Source organism: Molossus molossus, unplaced genomic scaffold (assembly GCF_014108415.1).
Source record: "Molossus molossus isolate mMolMol1 unplaced genomic scaffold, mMolMol1.p scaffold_m16_p_29, whole genome shotgun sequence".
NCBI classification, from domain to species: domain Eukaryota; kingdom Metazoa; phylum Chordata; class Mammalia; order Chiroptera; family Molossidae; genus Molossus; species Molossus molossus.
The window spans coordinates 2,575,385-2,599,430 of record NW_023425365.1 but is presented as its reverse complement, the minus strand read 5'-3'; the positions used below and the strand labels follow the sequence as shown (position 1 = coordinate 2,599,430).

General features: G+C 42.9%; 2 protein-coding genes across 2 annotated transcripts in view; one reads left to right on the top strand and one right to left on the bottom strand.

Moving 5' to 3' along the window:
- LOC118641344 (centromere protein P) overlaps window positions 1-24,046 on the top strand; it is a 152,437-nt gene that overhangs the window by 121,241 nt on the left and 7,150 nt on the right. The window lies entirely within an intron of this gene.
- Window positions 1,461-24,046, bottom strand: part of ECM2 (extracellular matrix protein 2) — a 43,670-nt gene continuing 21,084 nt past the window's right edge. Inside the window, exons 5-10 of the mRNA XM_036278492.1 lie at window positions 21,731-21,846; window positions 20,057-20,192; window positions 9,826-9,983; window positions 5,126-5,265; window positions 3,421-3,747; window positions 1,461-1,732 (exon numbers count right to left, since the gene is read on the bottom strand). Of these exons, the coding sequence (XP_036134385.1) occupies window positions 1,564-1,732; window positions 3,421-3,747; window positions 5,126-5,265; window positions 9,826-9,983; window positions 20,057-20,192; window positions 21,731-21,846 (1,046 nt within the window). The 3' untranslated portion in view covers window positions 1,461-1,563. The remainder of the gene's footprint in view (window positions 1,733-3,420; window positions 3,748-5,125; window positions 5,266-9,825; window positions 9,984-20,056; window positions 20,193-21,730; window positions 21,847-24,046) is intronic.

Genomic DNA, 24,046 nt, shown 5'->3' with positions numbered 1-24,046 from the left:
CAAGACACAGAACTGATAGTAGTGAGACAAGTCGGCACAGTTTCTATATATGCCGATTATAAATTAGTTTAGGAATAAAGACAAAAGATCATTATATATTGAATATTTTAATATATGGTTTTGATAGTGTCCAGTATATAGTAAATACTAATAGTATATGTTAACTTGAACTTAGTGAAAGGGTACATACACTTGAGAAAATTGGGACAAAGACGACAGGTACTAAAAGTGACCAATGGAACCAACATTTTCAAAACTCATGCGTTAGGTTTATACCCGTGAGATTGTGTCAAGGATACTTCACTTACATGTTAAGCAAGCTCCACTACTCTCTATAAAATAACAAGAGTGATCTTAATACATTGTAACACTTCTTGGACTTACAGAAAACTTTAAAAATAGTATGGAATTCATGTGTACCCTTCTCCCAGCTTCCCCTAATATTAATAATTACATAAATAACCATAGTACAATTCTCAAAACCAGGGAATTAACATTACAATAGTGTTTTAATTTCACACATGTAATTAATAGAAGGAACTGAAGCTAACCCAATAATTAAGTATATTTATATCAATAACTGTAGCATGGGATCTTTTTTTTTTTTAATTTTTTTTTCTTTACTGATTTTACAGAGAGAGGAAGTGAGAGGGAGAGAGAGATAAAAACATCAATGAGGGAGAACATCGATTGGCCACCTCCTACATGCCCCCCACTGGGGATCGGGCCCACAATCTGGGCATGTGTCCTAACTGGGAATCGAACCGGGACCTCTTGGTGCATGGGTCGACACTCAACCACTGAGCTACACCGCCTGGACTGTAGCATGGGATCTTAAAGATAATTCATATATTATTGTTTTAACTTTAGAATAATAAACAGAGCACTCATTCATAAATTCCATATGTAATTTTTTCCTGCCTTTTATTTCTTGGTCTTGAATTATAGAATACATAATTTTTCTTTTCTTTTTGTTAATCCTCACCTGAGGATATTTTTCGGTTGATTTTTAGAGAGTGGAAGGGAGAGGGGGAGAGAGACAGTGATTGGTGGCCTCCTGCACGTTGCCCAACCAGGGCCAGGGATCAAACCTGTAAACAATGTACATGCCCTTGACCAGGAATCTAACTTGTGATTCTTTAGTACACGGCCTGACTCTGTAACTACTGAGCTACACCAGCCAGAGCTAGCATACGTAATTTGTAAATGGACTTAAGGTGTTCCCAGCTAATAGCAATAGTCACAGGTGGATTGTAAAGGACATACTTATTTTGTTCCAGATTCTCTCAGTCTGGCTCAGCAGTGCATAGCATCCTATTCCCACGAGAAAAACTTTGTAACGAGATGGCTTCTTTCTAGCATGAAACAGAGACTTTCCCTAAGAGTGCTAGACGACTAACCCTTCCAGATGTATTTTTGGTTGTACATCTCCAGATTAATGAATCAGGTAGACTAGCATAATGATACTGAGCATCACAGGACATGATGTCTCTCTTATTGATGATAAATGCTACTACGACAAACATATCAATACAGTTTATAATTGACAATAGAAATGTAGGATTACTTGACATTCTGTGGTTTAAGAACGACACTTGAATATGATCTTATGCATGAAAATGCATAGGATGATATTTCTCTTGTTTTAATGTAATTGTTCTCGAGATGAAGATGTTCAAGGGCTGAGTCGTCATCTTCCTCAGCATTGCAGATCTGTTCTGGAAGGACATTCCTAAGGGAAAATAGACGCGAAAGTCAGCATAGTCCAAGTAACAGCCTGCCTTCATAATTTAGGAGTTAAGTTTGTATTAATTTAAAAAATTATTTTGTTATTAAATAAAATTAGATCTTATTTTTTTATTGTATACCAGAAAATGCTCAAAATATGTCAAAGATCTAAAAATGAAAAAAATGAACACATTGATGTATTCAAATGTAGAAAGGACAGTTATACCCTGGGAGCAGGGGACCATTGGCCAAAGACAGGACAGTTTAAGAGCAATGATTGCAATTGATTGAAACATTTTGGATGTGTAAACCATAAGTTCTTACTGATTCTCCAGAGAGAGGGAGAGAGAGAAAGCCAAAAACAAAATAGTAAAGCAAAAACACTCAATCACCAATTACTTTTTCCCCAAGACAACTACTATTAATATTTTAACACATTTTATAGTATTTTTATTTATATATAATGCATATATATAACTTTTCCAGTTTTATTACAGTGTAATTGGCATATAATATTGTATTATTTTAAGATGTATAACATGATGATTTGATGTATGTAAATACTGGGAACTGATTGCCAGGTTCAGTTTACATCCATCGCTTCTCGTACTTCCAGATTTATAACCAGCTTTTTACTCTGGCAGCTTAGAGGAAAGAGCTGATCATTTGTCCTACTTTTCATAGTTACAAAGTAGCCCTACTTGATAAGAAAAAATTATTTACAGAGGAATTCCAGCTAGCAAATATGGAAAGACTGACAAAGATAGAAATTTACCACTTTGTTACCCCTAAGAAAATAACAGACTGAAGCAGCAGTTCTCTGAGTGAAACTGGTGTCTCGTGATGGAAGAGAAAGGTTATAATGGAATGTGAAGCTGTGACCGCCTTCTTCCCTCCAGAAGTGGGACAAACTCATGTGTGCCCCCCCTTGCAATCTAGCAGCAAGCATACACACAGCATGCCCTGGGCAATATTTTGAAACCAAATCTTACAAAGTCTCCCCCAACCCTCTACCTCTTCCACAAGGGCTTTTAGAAACTCTTGACCCGTTCCCTGTCCTGTTTTGGGGGGAATTTAAATGTGTTTGGCATCTTAGAGCTAGGGAAAAGAGGAAGGGTGTAATCTTCAAGAGAAGGCCCAGAGCTCAGCAATCTGCCTCTGTCGTTAACACACTGACAACACCTGACACCCATGCTTTCTGGGCAGGTGGATTATGCAGGAAAGTGTGTCCAGAAGTAAGGGAAGCTGCGTCTCCATGAATGTGCTCAGGATTTTGCCTTCAGGAGAATCTTGATAGGAGTAATTTTAAGTTTAACATATATTTAGATTTTGTGTTCTGCAGGTTAGAGTATTTATAATTATATGTGAAAGTGGGAGCAGCACCATAATCTAATGCCTTGATGCCTTGTTTCAACCTTTCTTTAAGGTTCTAAGTATTATATAATAACATATTTTTGAAAAAGTTCACTATGGAAGTTTGCAAATATATACAAAAGTAGAAAACATATAGTGAATTCTTATGTGCCTGTTTATCTTCTGGCTTCAATGGTTACTAATACCTACCAATCTTGTCATGTGACTCCCATCACTTTTTTCTGTAAAGTAAGTCCCAGACATCATGTCGTGGCAGTCTAATCATGTGTTTTGTCCGTTGCGATAATTTAAATGGATACGTGAAAAGCCAAACTTTACCGTATCTTATTGTTGTTCAACCTCAGAAAATGTAGAGCCTTCATTTCTTGTACCCCTGGTGGTATAGACTTGAAGTCATTGTGGTCCAGAAACAGCTCTCTCAGAGAATGGTACACCCCATAGAAGGACACTCGGTCCACGCCGTCATCAGAGAGTTTGTTAAATGACAGGTACAGGTATTCAAGGCCTGGCTTCATGTGGCCGAACACATAGCCAGGGATGCGCTCGATCCTGTTCCCCAGGAGCACAAGGTGCAGCAGTGACCTGGGGAGGTAGGAGGGTACCTGGTAGAGCTTGTTGTAGGAAAGGTCGATGGACTCCAGATTCCTGCAGCAAAGGAAAGAATAGACAGGTGGATATCAGGGCAGTAACTGAGCTCTAGGTTTTCACAAGGCCAGTCAGGATGCTTGTTGATTCTCCTTCCAGAACTCAGTGCAGTGATAATACCCAGTGCAGCAGTGGCTGTGTGGTGGTGGCCTAGCATCGGGGCACACTCTTACCTGGCACCACACAGAGGCTCGGGTTCCATCAGAGGAGCACCTGGTGAGGTCCCCGAATATCTCTGAGGTCCATCTTGAATCAGAAGTGAAACCCAGGAGTTCTAGCTGACATCAAATTGCCCTAAAATCTCCCTGAAATCGGCAATGGTTCCAGCATGGAAGTGGCAATGTGTTCTCATTACACATTCAATCTGATCACCTGCACCTGGGCTGTGGCGTGAGACCGGGATCTAGAAAAGGTTATTCACCCTGTCCAGTTTGGTTCAGCAGTTAGAGAGTCGGCCTGCGGACCAAATGGTTGCAGGTTCAATCCCCAGCCCCAGTCAGGGTCATGCAGGAGGCAACCAATCGCTGTGTCTCTCACATTGAAGTTTCTCTCCCCGCCCCTTCTACTGTATCTAAAAATCAATGGAAAAATATCCTTTGTGAGGATTAACAACAAAAAACAAGACTGTGCGCCTGGTGAAGACTCGGTCACCTGCCACCCTCACCTGCTGCTAACCCAGCTGGTCCTCACGCCTCTTTTCTTTCTTTCCACCCTGCTTTTGAAAGAACTTTCCCCGGGCTGTGCCAGTCAGACCCCCTGTTCCCTCGCCACACATTGGAGTGCTAACAGGGCTCAGCCCGGCTCTCCCACATGGCTTCTTCCCCCTCCCCTCCTATTGGCAAAGCCTCCACGCTGGCCCGTCAGCCAGGGCTGCAGTCTGGGTCCACATGCTTCTCTCCTGGGAAGACAGCTCTGCTTTTGTTTAGGCCACCAGGCCAAGCATTCTCCAGTCTGTGTTGTAAGATGAGGTAGAGAAGTAGTTTGGAGGAATGAAGACAGTGTGGTGTAGGACAGTGAAGCCTTGTGCTTTTATCTAAGGTGGGAGGCAGAGGAGGGCAGGTTTCTTCCTCACTCTGTGCAGGGGAAACCAAGGCCACTTAAACTTCAAGGCCACCCTGTGGGGTCTACAGCAGGAGGGTGTGGTTCTGGTCCAACATCGAGCTGCACTGCTCAGGCTGGGCTGTGTTGCCGCCCTTCTGGGGCTGTCCTGACACCAGTCACATCAGCGTTGTGGGCTCATTGAAGGTGGCTGAGTTTGGGGACTGGGGGCTCCCTGAGAAAGGGTGCTGCCACCTCTCTCATGTCTCCATGTGTCTGCCCCTTTAATAATGGCAGAGGAAGGAAACGTCTGACAAGTCTGGTCACAGCACATACTTACTCTTGGTTTATCCAGGCCAAAGGAGCAATCCTGTTTTCTTCTATTTTATTATAACACAGTACAATAACATTGATATTTCTGGTGTGATTGAAACAAATTTCTGTTATTTCTTCAATTTGGTTATTTTCCAGGTACAATTCCTATAATTAAGGGGAAAGGTTTATTTTTCTTCTTGCTAGTTAATAAATATGTTTAATTTTACAGAGATTAAAATGGTATTGTAGACAATTTTCAATAGTATTATCTAAAGAGTCGTACTGCTTCTCCAACTCAATTCATTTTTTAAGCTGTCAAATTTTCTAGTTAGAAAAAAAAGTGTTATCTGTCATTTTATTTATTTTCAACCATAAAATGTTACCAAGATACAGCATGCCGTAATAAGTGGATATAGCTTTCGTAAATTACAAAACTTTTTCACGTAAATTATTCCATTTGACTTCAAAACCCTAGAAAATAGGTAGAAATTATAACCCCCTTTCAGCAGTGGGAAGACTCAGGCCTGAGACCAAGAGGAGCCGCACCCAGGGCCACAGGGCCAGTGTGCCAGGAACAACTCCCGCTTGGCCCCAGGTCCTATGTCCGTGGTGTTTCTAGGCTCGTGTTTTTGGACTTGCTCTTGTGTTGAAGTTAATTTAATGAGGGTTAATTAAGAGCTTTCATTCAACGTCAGGGTGAAGTGATTGGAATTTTGTTTTCAGCAGATGGCTGTCTTCAGACCTAGTTCACTTGGCATTAGAGAGGCTTTCTCTCCATGGGGCTCTTGTTGGAATTCAGAAGTCGAATTGGTGTGTGTCTCCAGTGTTGCTTTCTGTTTCTTTTGCAGTAATGTCCCCTCTTTGTCACTCCATTTGTATTTATTAGAAGTGGGTAAAGAGATGTTTAACCTTTTGTTTTTACCTTCAAATGTATTTGGGAGTAAACTAGATCAGTGGTTCCCAAAGTTTTTATAGTACAATCACTTGTGAGCTTTTCAAAGTGTAAAATACACCCCTGTCAAAGCACAGCCATCCACACATTGAACTGTGTAGCTCTGAAACAGGCCTGGGAGGGACTCAGAGCACAGGCTCCTGTGAGGGGCACACCTCCTGGGTTAGTGAGAGATGTCCTTCTCGGGAGGAGAGGCGAAGGTGGGCGAGTCAGGTGTGGGATGGAGGCACGTTACTCTTGTTTTTCAAGGTGTGTGCGCACATGCCTCTGTGTGTGTGTGGGTGTGGGTGTCACTGTATACATCATTATGTATTGAAATTAAAAAAAATTTTTTTTAAATCTTTATTCTTGAATGTATTACAGATGTTACTCGTTTTTCCCCCATTGACTCCCACCCCCCTTTCGCCTTTTCCCACACTATTGTCTGTGTCCATTGGTTATGCATATAAGTTCTTTGGTTTATCTCTTCCCACCCCACCCCCAACCCCTTTCCCTTTGAGGTTTGTCAGTCTAGCAATGAATTTGTACTTCTTAATCCCTTCACCCTTTTCACCTATTCCCCCAACCCCCCTACCATCTGGCAACCAACAAACTGTTCTCTGTATCTATGAGAATGTTTCTGTTCTGCCTGTTCATTTTGTTTGTAGATTCAATTGTCGATAGATATGTATTCATTGCCATTTTATTTGTTCATATATTTTACATTTTCTTCAAAAAGACCCTTCATCATTTCATACAATAACGGTTTGGTAGTGACGAACTCGTTTAACTTTTTCTTGTCTGGGAAACTCTTTATATGGCCATCGATTCTAAATGACAGCTTTGCAGGATAGAGTAATCTTGGTTGTAGGTTCTTGCTTTTCATCACTCTGAATATTTCTTGCCACTCCCTTCTGGCCTGCAAAGTTTCTTTTGAGAAATCAGTTGACAGCCTTATGGGAACTCCCTTGAAGGTAACTAGCTGCCTTTCTCTTGCTGCTTTAAGATTCTCTCTTTGTCTTGAACCTTTTGCATTTTGATGATGATGTGTCTTTGTGTGGGCCTCTTGGGGTTCATCTTGTTTGGGACTCTCTGTGCTTCCTGGACTTGTATGTCTGTTTTCTTCACCAAGTTAGGAAAGTTTTCTGCCATTATTGTTTCAAACAGGTTTTCAATTTCTTGTTCTCTCTCCCTTCTCCTTCTGGCACCCCCAAGATGCGAATGTTGGCACACTTGAAGTTGTCCCAGAGGCTCCTTACACTATCCTCATTGTTTTGGATTCCTTTTTTTCTTTTTGCTGTTCTGATTGGGCTTTTTTTTGCTTCCTTATATTCCAAATCGATGGTTTGCTTCTTGGATTTACGTACTCTACTATTGAATCTGTGTAAATTATTCTTTATTTCAGTTAATGCCTCCTTCATTTCTGACTGGTCCTTTTTTATGCTCTTGAGGCCCTCACTAAGTTCACTGAGGTTCTCACTAAGTTCATTGAACATCCTTATAAGCAGTATTTTGAACTCAGCATCTGTTAGGTTGCATATCTCCATTTCGCTTAGTTCTTTTCTTGGGGGTTTCTGTTTTTTCACTTGGGACCTGTTTCTTTGTCTCCTCATTTTGGCTACCTTCCTGTGTTTGTTTCTGTGTTTTACTTAACAAGAAGTATGGGGCTATCTGAGACCAGATGCTGCTTGTTTGAAAGAATTTAGGAAAACCTGAAGCAGGATCCAAGATAGGCCAATCCTATGGTTAAGCAACTGGCAACAGCTTGGGTTGGCCTGGAAGTTAGGTGGGGCGGGGCCTCAGGGAGTCACCAGGGTGGGGCAAAAAGTGTGAGCCAGGTTGCTGGAGTCCCAGATATGGCGGATGTCTGCAGCCCCAGGGAAGGGCTCACCAAAGGAACAAAGGCCTCTGACAGCACATTTGTCCTGGAGAAAGCCCCCTCTCCTGCCCTTGCTCCAGTGCCAAACAGCTCAGTTCTTTTCTGTATGTCTCTGGTGCCCCTCGAGCTGCCTCCCCTCCAAGTTTAGAGGGAGTGAGTCCGATAAGTCCTGCGTGAGCCCTTTAAGAGGAGTGGCCTGGGGCTCAGTTCCCGCTGGTTTTTCCAGCCAGAAGTTATAGGGACTTCTCTTTCTGGCAATGGAACCCTGAGCAGGGCATCTGGTGTGGGACGGGGACCACTCAGTCCTCAGGGAGGACCTTCCCAGCCGAGGTGTCCTCTTGATTTTTATCCGCCACACATGGGTGTGGGACCAGCCCGTCAGCCTCCACCCCTCCTACCAGTCTCAATGTGGCTGCTGCTTTAATTTCGTAGTTGTAGGGCTTCCATTCAGCTTGATTTCAGGTGGTTTTGAATGATGTTCTGTAGTGTAGTTGTAACTTTGATGTGGTTGTGGGGGGATGTGATACCACGTTTACCTACGCCGCCATTTTGACCAGAAGTCCGAAATTTTTACTTTTTAAAAAAGTTACAAATGATTGACTCCACCCTACAGAGAACCTGAGTCAGCATGTCTGTAGAAAGTCCAGGAGTCTGTGTTTCTTTAGAATCCAAGTGTCTGTGAAGTAAAGGCCGGTTGGAACCTTGATCTTTGCTATTCTGATACTTCCTTGTGTTAGATCTTAAAGTGCAAACAGGAATAAGAGGAAGGGTGGTGGCTGGGGTGGCCCCATCAGGTGAAGACCGGTGGCTGCTTTGCTGGGGTGAACTGCGTCCTTCCTTCTGCTGGGCGAAGGCATGCGTGGTGAGAATGGAGCAGAGAAGGTGGTAGTGGCTGGAGCGGCCCCGTCAGGTGGAACTGATGACCCCTCAGCTGAAGTGAACTTCGTCCTTCCTTCTGCTGGGGAGTGTGTGCATGGTGGGAATGGAGCAGAGAAGGTGGCCTGGGTTCATTGGGGTCTGCCAGGAAGTTGGGGTGTGCATCCAATAGCAAAGGTCACAGGAGCCCCCCCTTAGTTAAGTGTGTTCCTTGCCACAGCAAAGGAGGCCACACACCTCAGCAGCAGGGGCATCTCCACAGGCAGTGGAACCAGGACAGTACTTGGGCCTTGGTGGAAACTGGTCAGAACTGGTAAGTTAGGGGGCAGCTAGCATAGTGGGCAGCCTTCTCTGTAGATTGTATCCATCTATGCAGGCTCACTCCTAGATCATGTGGGACTGTGGGTGGAGCAGACTGGGATGACCATCCCCCTTCCTGCCTGGGAACGTTAAAACTATGAAGGCAGGGTACTTTGGGCAAGTTGTCATTCCTGTTTAAATTCTCAGTTCAGCCCTGGCCAGTTTGGCTCAGCAGTTAGAGTGTCAGCCCATGGACCAAAGAGTTGTAGGTTTGATTCCAGCCAAGGGCGCGTACCTTGGTTGCAGTTCATCCCCGGCTCTGGTCTGGGTCATACGAGAGGGAACCAATCGATGTGCCTCTCTCACATTGATGTTTACCCCCCCCCCCCCAATGTATCTAAAGATAAATGGAAAAAATGTCCTCAGGTGAGGATTTAATAAAAATAAATTAATTAATTTAAAAAAAAAACTAAATTCTCAGTTCATTTTCCTGGTTTCTCCTGACGCGCTGTCAGCAGGACCATGTATTACTTTTAAAGGGTCTCCACTCACAATTATAACTTTGATTCATAATTTTATATAATATGAAGAGAAAACAGTGTTCAAATTATAGTAAGTTCTATGTCAAAACAACCAAGTTTAATATGCATCACAATAATCTCTTAAAATATATTGTTTGGGTTTTTTTGTAGCATACTGTATTTAAAATATGAAACATTAGAAAAAAAGATATTGGTACCTCAGTGGAAGCAGGAAGACCCTGTGGTATGATCCTAAACAAATTCCTTCCTAGGCGCAGGTAGGACAGGCTCTTCAGGGGTTTGAATGCTAAAGGGTTGACGTTGCTTTCACTGAGATGATTTCCTTCCAGTTCTAGGGTAACCAGCTGACTCAAGTCTGTAAAAAAGCAAAATCATTGGGATATTTGGATAATTGGAAAATCGTGTAATTTCTGTAACCTTTCAAAATGCTCTGTGAAATGTTCAATTTGTTTGGAGGGCAGATATGGCAGCTTCCTTGTGTCTGCCTGTAGATCCCTCTTCCAAGTGCTTTGCACATTCTGAATGCTCAGTTCAGCCAAGACTAGACACGGCATGCATGGTCCGAGGGAGAGGCAGGCCTGTAGGAAGACCACTGTTGTGCTGTCTGATAGAAGCAGCATTATAAGGAATGGGTGGAGGCCCTTGCAGAGTGGGCAGGGTACCCCACAGAGTCAGGATAACCAGGCAGGGACTTGGAACTCAGCTGGACAGAAGTGGAAGGTTGTGGAAGGTCATTTGAAGCATTTGTGGAAACGGTTTGGTAGAACTAGCAGCATCATTGGGGCTGAATGAGGAATACAGGGCAATGAGGAATCACTTTTCCAGGACAAAGAAAGGGCACTATGCCTGGCGGAACCTCAGTGTCTGAACTTGCAGCACTGACCTTCCATCATGGTGCTCACTTCCTGGCAGAGAATGCAGCCAAGGGGATGTTTTGAAAAGGAAATCATAAAAAATACTCCACCCGTTCAGATTGCACTACCAAGAAAGGCCTTTATACAAACAAGTTTCATCTAAATTATTTCTACTGGCCTCGGAGTGGTATGATCCAAAGTCATTGGAAGCTTGGAGAATGGGCAGCTTGATGAGAACACGGCAGCGGAACCGTGTGAAAGTGACTGTGTGCACTGGTGTGTGAGTGTCTGTCTGTCTGTGCAGGAGTGCAGGGTGGTGGCTCCATTAGCCACCCCACCAGGGGCTTCTCACTTGGCAGGTTTGAAGCACGCACTGTTTGGGGTATTTGCAGAATCCTCTTCGTGAGGAGGCTGGTGGAAGTGGACACAACTCTGTGTTCAGCCTTGCCACTGCCCTTGCTTGGTGCTGGGCTGGGCCAGGGCCTGCAGTGTTTATGGGGCAGGGGCTGTCACCTCCCTGTCCTGGGCACTGCTGGCATTGTGGACTGGGGAGCATTGAGAGCAGAGGCAGAGAGGTGGCTGGGGCAGCATGACTGCAGAGGCCACGTTGGGAGTGTAGCAGCCACGGAGTCTGAGCCTGAGACTTGTTGGAAGGAGCAGCACCAGCCCCCTGGCATCTCACCACCAAGGAAGTTAGCCCTGATCTGTATCTGTGGAAAAGGCCACACAGCAGAGCTCAGGGCCAGTGAAGGAGGCCTGAGAGGCAGACCAGCCACATCTGAGGGACCCTTTATTCACTGGAGAAACCTCTGTGGGAGAGCTGAGCACGACTGGACAGTGGGGCCAGGGAAAGAGGATTGTCCTGCCTGCCTCAAGCATGGGGGAGGACCCCTTCCCCAACCTGTGGAACATCTGGTTCTGCTCTGCCCCGCAGCGACCTGGGGCATGGAGGAATGGCTCTGGGCTGGAAATCTGCACCTCTGCAGCTGATCTGGTAGCACAGGGCACTTGGACTTTTCATCTGGTCAGACTCTGGGCAGAGGCCTAACCAGCTAGGGCCAACTGTGCTGAGAGATTGCAGTACTAACCAGGCTTTTTAAAAAAATCTCCTCCTGTTTGAGGTGGCCAGGGAAAGTAGGTGGGTAGGAAGTGCCTGTAACCCCCTCTTCTGCTGCAACCCCTTCTTCCGCTGCAAGCTACAGGAACCATCTCCAATTGCTGTCTGTTCCAACCACCCTGGCCAAGACCAGGATTGCCCTGCGGAGTTTAACTTCATAGGAGAGCAGCTTAGAACAGGGATTTTCAAGGGAAAAGACCCAAAATAGACCTAGCATCTGTGCTATGGAGGCCTCACCCGCTGGACTGCTTGGGGCTCCGCCCTGCCATGCTTCAGTCAGGTTTTCCAGGGCCCAGCAGGAACAGTGACTCATATTGACCTGCACCGGAGAACTGCCCAGGAAGCCTGCCACATACACACCAAGGGGCCATATTCAACAACAGCAGAGCAAAATCCAGCAAACTCCACAAACAGCAGATCCAGGGTTCTTTTCTCTTCCTTTTCTTCCATATTTTCTTTTTAAATTCTTTTCCCCCCTTTAGTTCTTTGGGTTTTGTGTCTTTTAGTATTTCTTTTCTTTTTAAGTCAATCTTGTTGTTGTTGGGTATGTATGTTGTTTTTGGTTCAGGCTTATTTTGTTCTGTCAGTGTCTGTATAATGGCTGTCACAATATGGTTAGGATTGAGCCTCATAGTCAGCGAGTCTGACCCACGAATGTGACAAAAGCATTCAAGACCCAAAAGCAACAGGAGGGCCCATATAACCCACATAAGGTACATTCCTAGAGCACCCAGCTCAGAATATCAAGGAGACTACATCACTGTGTCCCACAAGAAGGGCACTTCATCAAGATTGAGAGGCATAGCAGTCTTATCCAACACAAAGAACAGCAAAAATGGGGTAACAAAGAAATAGGCTCCAAATGAAAGAATAGGAGGAATCTTCAGAAAAAGAGCTAAATAAAATGGAGGCAAGCATATCAGAAAAGTATAAAGTAATGGTTTTTAGAATGTTCAATAGCATGAAAAAGGACATATTAGAAACCATAAAAAACAACCAGTTGGAAATGAAGAATAACACAGCTGAAATAAAGAATACACTGGAAGGAATTAACAGTAAGTTAGAAGAAGCTGAGGACTGAATCAGGGAATTGGAAGATAAGGTAGGAAAAAAAATCACTCATTCAGAGCAGCAAAAATACAAAACACTTAAAAATCATGAGGAGAGTTTAAAGGAACTTTGGGACAACATAAAATGGAAAATGTACACTTCATATGGGTACTAGAGGGAGAGAAAGTAAGCAATAGAGAACCTGTTTGAAGAAACGAGGACAGAAAACTTCTCTAATCTGGTGAAGGAAAAAGTCACACAACTTCAGGAAGTACAGAGTGTCCCTGTGAAGATGAACCCAGAGAGACCCACACTAAGACATATCATAATTAAAATGGCAAACTTTAAAGACCAAGAGAGAATCTTAAGAGCAGAGAGAGAGAGAGAGAGAGAGAGAGAGAGAGAGAGAGAGAGAGTCAGTTTACTACAAGGGGGCTCCCATAAAGCTGTCAGCTGATTTATCAACAAAAACTACAGATCAGAAGGGAGTGACATGAAGTGTTCAAAGTAATGAAAAGCAAGAATTTGATCTAAGACTACTCTATCTAGCAAGGCTAATATTTAAAATGGAAGGTGAAATAAAGAGCTTTTCAGACAATAAAAGGCTAAATAAGTTTATCACCACCAAACCAACATTAAAAGAAATGTTAAAAGGACTGCTGTTATAAGAAGAAATGAATATAGGCATAAAGAGTAAAAATGTCAATAATTAAGTAACTATCAATAATAACCTTAAATGTAAATGGATTAAATGTTCCAATAAAAAAACTTAGGGTAGCTGAATGGATAAGAAGACATGACCCATACATATGCTATCTACAAGAGACCCACCTCAGAACAAAAGACTAACAGAGGATGAAAGTGAAGGGATGGAAAAAAATGTCCATATAAATGGAAAAGAAAATACAGTGGGGGTAGCAATACTTATATCTGACAAAATAGACTTCAAAACGAAGGCCATAACAAGAGACAAAGAAGGTTACTACATAATACTAAAGGAATCAACTGAACAAAGAGGATATAACCATGATAAACATATATGCACCCAATATAGGAGCACCTAAATATATATTTTTTAAAAACTCTTGGAGGACTTCAATGGAGAGATTGATAGCAATCCATTCATACTAGGGGACTTTAACACCCCATTGAGAGTACTGGATATACCTTCCAGACAAAAAAAATCAACAAGGAAAACAGTGACCTTAAGCGGCATACTAGATCAGATGGACTTAATTGACATTTACTGAACACATGATCCAAAAGCTGCTGAATATACATTCTTCTGAAGTGCACAGGGGTCATTATCAAAGATAGATCACATATTAAGACACAAACTAAGTCTCTACAAGTTCAAGAAGATCGAATTCATATCAAGCATTGTCTCAGATGACAATGGCATGGTATTTGAAATCAACTACACTAAAAACATTCAAAAACATTCAAAAACATTCAAACACATGGAGTCTAAATAGCATGTTAGTGAACAATGAATGGGTTACCAATGAGATCAAGGAAGAAATTTAAACATTCCTGGAAACAAGTGAAAATGAACAAACAACAACCCCAAATCTATGGAACACAGTGAAAGCAGTCCTGAGAAGGAAGTTCATAGCATTACAGGCCTACTGCAAGTAACCAGAAAAAAACTCAAATAAATGATCTAATCCCTACAGCTCAAAGAACTAGAAGTAGGACAAGAAAAGCCTAGAGAAGTAGAAGGAAGGAAATAATAAAGATTACAGCAGAAATAAAGGACATAGAGACAAACAAATAAAAGATCAACGAAACCTAGAGCTGATTCTTTGAAAAAATAAACAAGGTTGATGAACCTTTAGCCAGATTCATCAAGAAACCAAGAGAGGACTTAAATAAAATCAGAAATGAAAGGCGAAATAACAACTGACACCACAGAAATACAAAGGATTGTAAGAAAATAATATGGACAACTATATGATAATCATTTTGACAGCCTCGGCGAAATGGACAAATTTTTGGAAACATACAGACTTCCAAAATTCAATCAGGAAGAACCAGAAAACCTCAATAGGCCAATAACAACTAATTATATTGAATCAATAATTGAAAAACTCCCAGCAAACAGAAGTCCTGGACCAGATGGCTTCACAGTGAAGTTTTGCCAAACATTCAAAGAACTAACACCTATTTTCCTCAATTCCTAAAATTTCCTAGTGCTCTATATGATGCCAGCATTATCCTAATTCCAAAATCTGATAAAGACACTACAAAGAAAAAAATTAGAGGTCAGTATCCTTGATGAACACAAATGCTCACATCCTCAACAAAATGTTAGCAAATCGGATCCAGCAATACATCGAACAGATCATACACTGTGAAGAAGTAGGATTTATTCTGGGGATACAGGCTGGTACAATATTCACAAATCAATAAATGTGATACACTACATAAACAAAATGAAGGATGATGATCACATAATACCTCAACATAATAAAGGTCATATAAGACAAATCGTTAGCCAACATCACATTCATTGGGCAAAAACTAAAAACATTTCCCATACGAACAGGAACAAGACAGGGTTGTTCACTTTCAACATAGTACTAGAAGTCCAAGCCACATCAATCAGACAAGAAGAAGAAATAAAAGACATCCAAATTGGAAAGGAGGATGTAAAACTTATTATTCACAATGACAAGATATTGTACACAGAAAGAAAAATCCTATAGACTCCATAAAAAAAACTAAAGATTTAATAAATGAATTTGGCAAAGTAGCAGGATACAAAATGAACATCCAGAAATCATTGTCATTTTTATATTCCAATAAAGAACTCTCAGAAAGAAACTAAAATAAAAATATATTTCATTTACCATTGCAACAACAACAACAAAATGAGATACCAAGAATAAATTTAACCAAGGAGGTAAAAGACCTGTACTCAGAAAACTACAGGACATTGAAAAAAGAAATAGAAGATACAGACAAGTGGAAACATATACCATGTTCATGGATTGGAAAAATTAACATCATTAAAATATTCATACCACCCAAAGCAATCTACAGGTTCAGTGCAACCCCTATTAAAATATTCTTGGCATATTTCCCAGATCTAGAACAAATACTCCAAAAATTTATGTGGAGCCCAAAAAGACCCTGAATAGCTGCAGCAATCTTGAGAAAGAAGAACAAAGTTGGAGGGATGACAATGCTTGATATCAAACTACACTACAAAGCTACTGTAATCAAAACAGCCTGGCACTGGTACATGAAGAGACATGTAGATCAAAGGAACATAACAGAAACCCCAGAAATTGACTCAAGCTGTTACATTTAATTAATGTTTGACAAAGGAGGCAAGAACATACAATGGAGTAAAGACAGTCTCTTCAATAAATGGTGCTGGGAAAATTGGACAGGTATATGCAAAAAGATGAAACTAGACCACCAACAGGAATAAACTCAAATTGTATAAAAGACTTAAATGTACATTGTGAAACTATAAAAATCCTAGATGAAAACATAGGTAGCAAAATTTCAGACATCTCACCTAGCCGAATTTTCACCAATACATCACCTCATGTAAGAGAAGAAAAAAAATAAACAAAGGGGACTACATCAAACTAAAAAGCTTCGGCACAACAAAAGAAACCATCATCAAAATAAAAAGGTAACCCATTGAATGGGAGAACATATTAACCAATGATACATCTGATAAGAGGTTAATTTCTAAAATATACAAAGACCACATACAATTCAACAAAGGAAGACAAACAATCTAATTAAAAAATGAGCCAATTACCTGAATAGACACATCTCAAAAGAATTGGCCAACAGATACATGAAAATTTTTTCAACATCACTAATCATCAGATAGGTGCCAATTAAATCTACAATGAAGTATCACCTCATACCTACCAGAATGGCTGTTATCAATAAATCAACAAACAAGTGCTGGCAGGGACGTGGGGAAAAGGGAATTCTAGTACACTGCTGATGTTTCCTCAAAAAATCATAGGTATTTGCTCAAAAAACTAAAAATCGAACTGCCAGGACTTCTGGAACTATATCTTCAGAATCCCAAAATACCAATGAGAAAGGATATATATACCCCTATGTTCATAGCAGCACTATTTATAATTGCTAAGATCTGGAAACAGCCCAAGTGTCCATCAATAGACGAGTGGATAAAAAAGCTGTGGTACATTTACACAATGGAATACTATGCAGCTGTAAGAAATAAAGATCTCTTACCCTTTGAGATGACATGGAGGGACCTGGAGAGTATTATGCTAAGTGAAATAAACCAGTCAGAGAAAGACAAATATTATATGATCTCACTTCTTTGTGGAATCTAATGAACAAAATAAACTGACAAACAAATTAGACACAGAGTCATGGAGTAGGGAACAGACTAAACCTCAGAGGGAAGAGGGGTGCAGATGCAGGAAGAGATAAATCAAAGAACTTATATATGCATGCATATAGCCCATGATACAGACAGTAGTGTGGTGAAGCCCTGGGAAAGGGCAGGGGCTGGAAGTGGGGTGGGGGGCAGTAATGGGGAGCAAATGGGGGACATCTGTAATACTGTCTACAATTTTTTTAAAAATTACAAAATAGAATGAGCAGCTCGGTAGTAATGATTCCCAGAGGCATCTAAGTCAGACACATTCAGGGTGTAACTTTGGTGTTTGTTCAGTGGTTAAGATTTCTAGAATAGGGGATGTTTCTGTATTCAATTCAAGTTATGGTGGTTGCCCTAAACATTCTATGCAATGCATTGTCTACTCTTAAGCCTATCGGAGAACAAGACAGTGCTCTCTTGGGTACCGGTCACAGATGCTAGAATGTAACAGAGGAGACAGCAGTGTAGACTTGGTTGGTGTGGGAGTGTGAACAGGACTCAACTGGTGGTGTTTAGAATCAGTTGAAGAGCTGAGAGAGGGGAATTCGGGTAGCCAACCAGTAAACTGTAAGAAGTGGTTATATTTCCTTATATTCTCTTTAATTTTCAAACCAAAGATCCTGAGACTATAGCATATTTATCTAATACATTTCAGATTTGGGAATGGAATAGAAGTTTTACAGTCAAAACCAGATTATAGGAGTATACTAATGGTAATGTTATGGCCTCAGAAAAAAGAAACAATACACAATTCAAGTTCATCATCCTATAAATCACTTCACAGTTATTCTCTTGTTTGTTTGTATAGTGTGTATGTAGGAAACACACGGTCTTTGTGTTACTGGATGTAGCAGGAAACCAGATCGAGTTAAGAAAGAAGAGATCTTGTAGGTTAGGCTTGGGATAGAAAGAGGACCTTTCAGCAGAACGCTGGTCGAAAGTCATTCCTGTTGTGGGGAGGGGACCGGCATGGCAGGCTTCAGATGTGGACAGACAGTTTTAAGTACACCCGGTTTTCTTCTGCTGTCCCTGCTTCCTGCTCTTCCACTCCTTTTCTCCCAGTGGGTGTGCAGAGCTCAGGGAGTCCCGGGTGAGCTCCCAGGGTCTCAGCACAGCTTGTGCAGTGTCCTGGCCTGATTCTTGACCCCCTCTTCACATCCCATCACCCCCTGCATCCCAGGCTGACAGACAGGAACTACATGTGTCCCTGTGGCACCCAGATCCTCTCCTTTCTCCATGCTTCTGCACATGGTGCTTCTCCCTGAGTGTCTGTCTTGCCCACATTCCTGGAACTGGACATAACATGAAAGGTCAAGGTGTAGACCTGCCACGAGAGGTAATAGAAGCGTAGTGGCCTGATAGGAAGCCAGGGGCTCCCACCAGGACAGAGCAATGTCACAGAGCTGTGGTGGCCTTTCCTCAGGCTCACCCTGCCCACTGGCAGTGCGCCTGACGTCACGGGCAGCAGTACTCAGAGCCACGGAGCCTCAGTGGCTGCAGCAGTCAAGAGAGAATGCAGTCCCTGAGTAGTGGGCACTGGAACAGGGCCCCAGATTCAGCCCACACAGAAAAAGAGCCAGCCCACAAGGAATGCAGGGACTCGAGGCCGGGTGGCAGCCAGAGTCTCCTCACTGGCCTCGTGCACAGGAGGTCCACTCACCCTGGACCACAGTGGAGCCCTGGAGATGGGGAGACATTTGTTCACGAGAGGGACAAGCAGCAAAGCAGCTGCAGGAGTGAGTGACAGCATTTTCTAAATACAGACCAGGTTTGAAACATGCCTTTGGACAGTACATGTAATTCACACACAGCCCCTAGTACTGTTACTCTGGAGTAAGTGTTTCTTTGGTCTGTTCTAATTTCTAGCAGTTAGAAATTGAATTGTCGAATGTCTTTTCTATGTTACAAAGCCCATCAAAATTTGTATTGATTAATGTCTTTCTTGTGTACCCTGAAATCCATCTGGAAATAGAGTATCTCCATAACTCTGAAATGCTCGGATTTGGCAATTCCTGTTATTTTTCCTCATCATCAGAACTGTTTTCTTCCTATGAAGTTTTTTGGGAGTAAAAGGAAATAGCTGAACTGTTTTATTCCTTTAATGGCTTGGGTTATGAACATTAACAAAAAAACTGTATCTCAGCACTATAACTCAAGAGCTACATTTGTCTGTTAGGAAGATAAAACAAAAAAATTAAGCAGTCTTTGTCTTAAAGGAGAATATAATCTAATTAAGGACATTAGCTGGAATTCATGGAAAGCTAAATGTAACACTGCCTCCTGTATACAGAGTTCATGATGTGACGACCTCAGGTATCCAGCTGGCTGATTAGTCAGCTCTGGGGCATCAGTGCATGGAATGTGGGCACCAGCGCCCGTCCCCGGAAGCCAAGCTGTGAGGGAGTCGCACCCACATGCATCCTCCCTTGGCGCCATGGCCGCAGTGCGGGAGCGGGCCTCGGGAGCACAGCTGTCAGAGCCAAAGAGGCTGCCATGGGTGCACGTGCTGACATCCGTGCTGACACACTTAACACACAATTCTTAGATGCCAACATGTAGCAAGTTAAAATAGCAAAGTGTGTGGAGCAGTGGGAGTGGTGGCTGCAGTGTACTAAGCATCTAAGAGTCAGGAGACCCAATCAACCAGCCATGGCTCAGCATATCCCCGCTCACGGTCCCAGGACCGGCAGCGCTCACAGCACCAGAACACAAGGTTGCGTCTGATGTCGTTGGGGCTCAGGATGTTATGGGGTTGAGTTTAGTTACTGTGCTGTAAACAATGAGATCCTGAAACCAGAGAGTTTTATTTCTATTTAGAGTGTTTGTTAAGGCAATGGGCGGCTTAAAATACATTTTAAGACGTTTCACCAGTCAATGTTAAAATAAGGTGTATCAATTTAAATGGTGAAGTGACTTTAAAAACCTCACTGGCTGTTCATTTGGAAATACTGCAAATAATATTCCCACACAACTACGGGAGAAGGGTTATAAGGACACGGATATAATCCCATGCTCAGTACCTGAGAAACTTTCTTCATCAATGGCCTGAAGATTGTTGTCATTGATTTTAAGTTCTTCCAGTGTAGATGGTAGTTGTGAAGGAATCTCTACCAGATTGTTTTCGTCCATATTCAGGTGCATTAACTTCTTCAGAAACTTAAAAAGCAAATCTCAAATTACTTTTTCATCTGGTCACAGATGTACAATAACATCTCATGTAATGGCCAGTTTGCAGTAGTTATGTATTACAGACTGGCACTTACTTGGGCTTAGGTGGGAATTCCCCATGTTCTCCCCGCCAGGTAGATGTTGATCCTGTTAGTAGTATTTATTCCCAAGCATTTCAGCAAACCACATTTGATGATTTTGTATCCCACTCATCCATATTTATGTGTCCCACATTATTGTGGCCTACATAAATAAAAGAATGCTCCTGTCCTTGCTGGATTGATTATATTTTGCTAGATTGTAGGTTTTCACCTTCTCAGAATAGATACAAAGTTAATTAAATTTTGCCATGAATTGAATCTGTGATGGATGTGAAATTAGGACAGCAATGTGAATCCTTCCAGTGTGTTTGTAAACCTCAGTTTTCTATGTTCGTTACATAGAAGCAGAAGTATAACATTACACTAATTATGATAGAAATTCTTCCAAATGAAGTGATACAACTATCACAGGCTCCTGCCGTGTGTTCCCAGGCAGGTTGGGCGGTGTGGGAAGTGCGTCTCCATGGCATGCTCATTGGCCAGGCTGCCTGCGCCATACAGGGGCAGCTGTCAGCGGGGCCTCAGGAGAGGCCTTCAGGGGTGCTCAGGAATGGGACAGAAAATCCCAAAACGAGAAAGGAGGTAATTTCCTACAAGTTCTTCCTTTTTGAACAAACACAGGAGACGCACGAGCCCCAGGTTTTCTGTCGGAAGGGTGGTGAGTGTGAGGCAGGGACTCAGTCTGTGGGGAACATATGGACCTTCCTCATTCACCAGCCCAGAGTCTGAATGAGGGCCAGGAACTGCATGCAGGAGAGCCCAGCAGTGTGTCCAAGGGGTGGACAGAAAACCGTCCAAGGGGATGAAGTGTGACCTAGTCAGATGCAGTGTTCTCCTGGGGCTTCCCAAAGCAGACACGTTTGTATTTATTACACACAGACCTCTCCTTTCCTGCTTCTGTGTTTCTTTCTCTGGGATTCCTTGGCCCTCTCTTTTTTCCCCTTTGTAGAAATAAATGACAGATCTAAGTCCTTCAGAAATTTGTTCTGTGGTGTTTTTTATCTTCTCCCCCCTTCTGTTCCTCATCTGTCCCTACACCAGTTTTCATTTCAGTCCATTGTCTTCAGAACAACATCTTGCTAACATAGCCTCATCAGGTGTTGCCCAGGGCGCAAAACAGTGAAGCTCCAACTGCAGATGGGGCTGTCCTTTATTCCCAGGGACATCTTGTGTACCAAGAGGACGTTTCAACAGATTTTCAGCTACATAGGGGAACTGCTCTACACACTTTTTGTGTCAATGCTGTTTGGTGCGTTAAGTGCATGACGCACATAGCAGTGGAGTACGGTTTAGGGGCATCAGGGGAGAAACTACATAACATAGGAGAAACTGCCACTTCCCTTCTTCTCCCTTCCCACCTCCACCCACTGCCAGTACAAGTCTGTCCTAATGGGTTGTTATTCACAAATCAGAGCATGTGTTTACCTTGAATGCTTTTGGTCCTATACCTGAAGAGGTGATATTGTTTTTGCTCAAATCAAGCCTTTCCAGATTCAGTAATCCATTAAATGCTTCATCCGGAATGGAGGTGATGGAATTGCCTAGGACATGAAGCAGTTGTGTTTTAGACCTGTGTGCCAATACAGACATGTATTGTGTGTATATGAACACACACACCTACACACATACATACGTGTGCAACATACACACCTGCATACATGTGCGAAAAAGAGAGTTTTATCTGTGGGAGAAAGCAGTACTCACAGCATGGATAGAGTGTGTATATATGCATATATATATTTAGAAAAATAACAAAGACTGGGACTAAACTGTTTCACATAGATTTTTTAAAAAATATTTTTACTGCCTCCTGCACGCCCCCTACCAGGGACTGGGCTCGAATCCCAGGCATGTGCCCCAACCGGGAATCGAACCAGCAACCTTTTGCTGCACGGGACAACGCCCAACCAACTGAGCCACACCAGCTGGGCCCACATGGTCAAAATGTTCACTCTAAGGACTTGTCACAGTCTAGTACATCATGTTTTAGATAAAGCTGCTTAAAAAGGCCAGAACGTGGTTTGTTAAGCAGTTCTGTTAGCATTATGCATTTTATGACTAAGATTGTTTCTGGAAGGCTGTATAGAAACTGATTTTTATAGTTTTTCATCTTTTCCCATTGACATGTCTTAGACTGGTTCAGAAATATGATACTATTTTTGTTGTTGCTATTGTTGTTATTAATCCTCACCTGAGAATACTTACTCCAGAGAGTGGGAGAGAGAGAGAAACATCAATGTGAGAGAGACACAGCAATTGGTTGCCTCCTACATGCCCCTTGACTGGGCTGGGGATCAAACCTGCAGCCCAGACACATGCCCTTGACCAGGAATCAAACCTACAACCCTTCGGTGCAGGGCTGGCGCTCTGACCACTGAGCCACGCTGGCAGGATGAGACTGTTATTAAGTAATGAAATCTTGGGCCTGTCGGTTTCTTTTCCTGAGCCTGGTGTCAGCCCTGAGTAAGCAGTGTCAGGGCTCATCTCTGAGACCACCTCCAGAGAGGGTGTTTTACTTCTCTGGCTCTGTAGGGGTTCCCACATGCCTTAAATTTATGGGGTTTTGTTTTGTCATCTAGTTAAATGTAGTAGTGGTTTTAAACTCAGAAAATGTGCTTCCCAGAAAGAGTGAAGACCATATAAACCACAGAGTGACCTTGTAAAACCTAGAGAGTGGGACTGAGCACAGGCCATTCGTCTTTCATAGCCTCGAGACTTCCACAAATTGAGCTTTTTTGTGGCAGAGCACATCCACCACACTCGCCGCAGGAGGGGCCTTGCTGGAGCAGGGGTCTGGGAATGAGAGAATTCCTGTGGAGGTCACAAGAGCGTGCTGTCAGGACGGCTACGACACTAGCGGTGTCTGCCGCAGACTGGCCATCCTGAACAAAGGCCTAGACTTTTCCTACTGAGTGCTTATATCATCGTTTATTATTTTGATGATGGTTTATTTCTGTGATTTCCCCTAAGACATGCCTGAAAGTCCATTCAGACTCTGTTGCTTCTGCATCTGCAGCTCCCCCCTATCTTGGGCCCCTTGTTTATAGGCCCAGTCTCCCTGCCAGCCACCCTCACACACCCACACCTAGTCGTGCTGTTTCCACTCAGGACCTTTCCAGGTGCTCTATAAAAACATGACTCACCAGTCTGGACCATTTTTTGTCCACCGAAATGGCTAAAATGAGGGGAACACAGCTGATGGAGCAGAGTGGGGGCCTCACTGACACTGCTGGCAGGCCTGTCAGCCACTAGGGACTGTTTAGTAGTTTCTTATCACATTAAACATGCATTGACTGTGTCCCTCAGGGGTCCTAGTCTGGGGTGTGTGCTCTAGGGAAAGAAAGCAGGTCCACACTAACATCTGCATGTGGATGTTCATGACAACTGTGCACATAATCACCCCACATGGGAAGTGCTCCAGACGTCTTCCAGCTGGTGCCTGTGGTTCACCGAACACCCACTCGGCAGTGTGGGGGGCAAAGTACTGATGCAATGCAACAACCTGACGGCCCTCAAAAGCAGGGGGAGGAAGCCCCACGGAAAAGGTGTGGACTGAAGGATGCCATTTCTCTGACATACTGGAAAAGGCAAACTGGAGGCAGAACATCCCGGTGGCCAGGGCTCGAGAAAGGAGGGCATGAGGGAATTGGGGGAGGTGATGGAAATGTGCTGTCTCTTGATGGTGGCAGTGGTTACCTGACCATATGCATGTGTCAAAGCTCGATAACATGCTAAAAATCA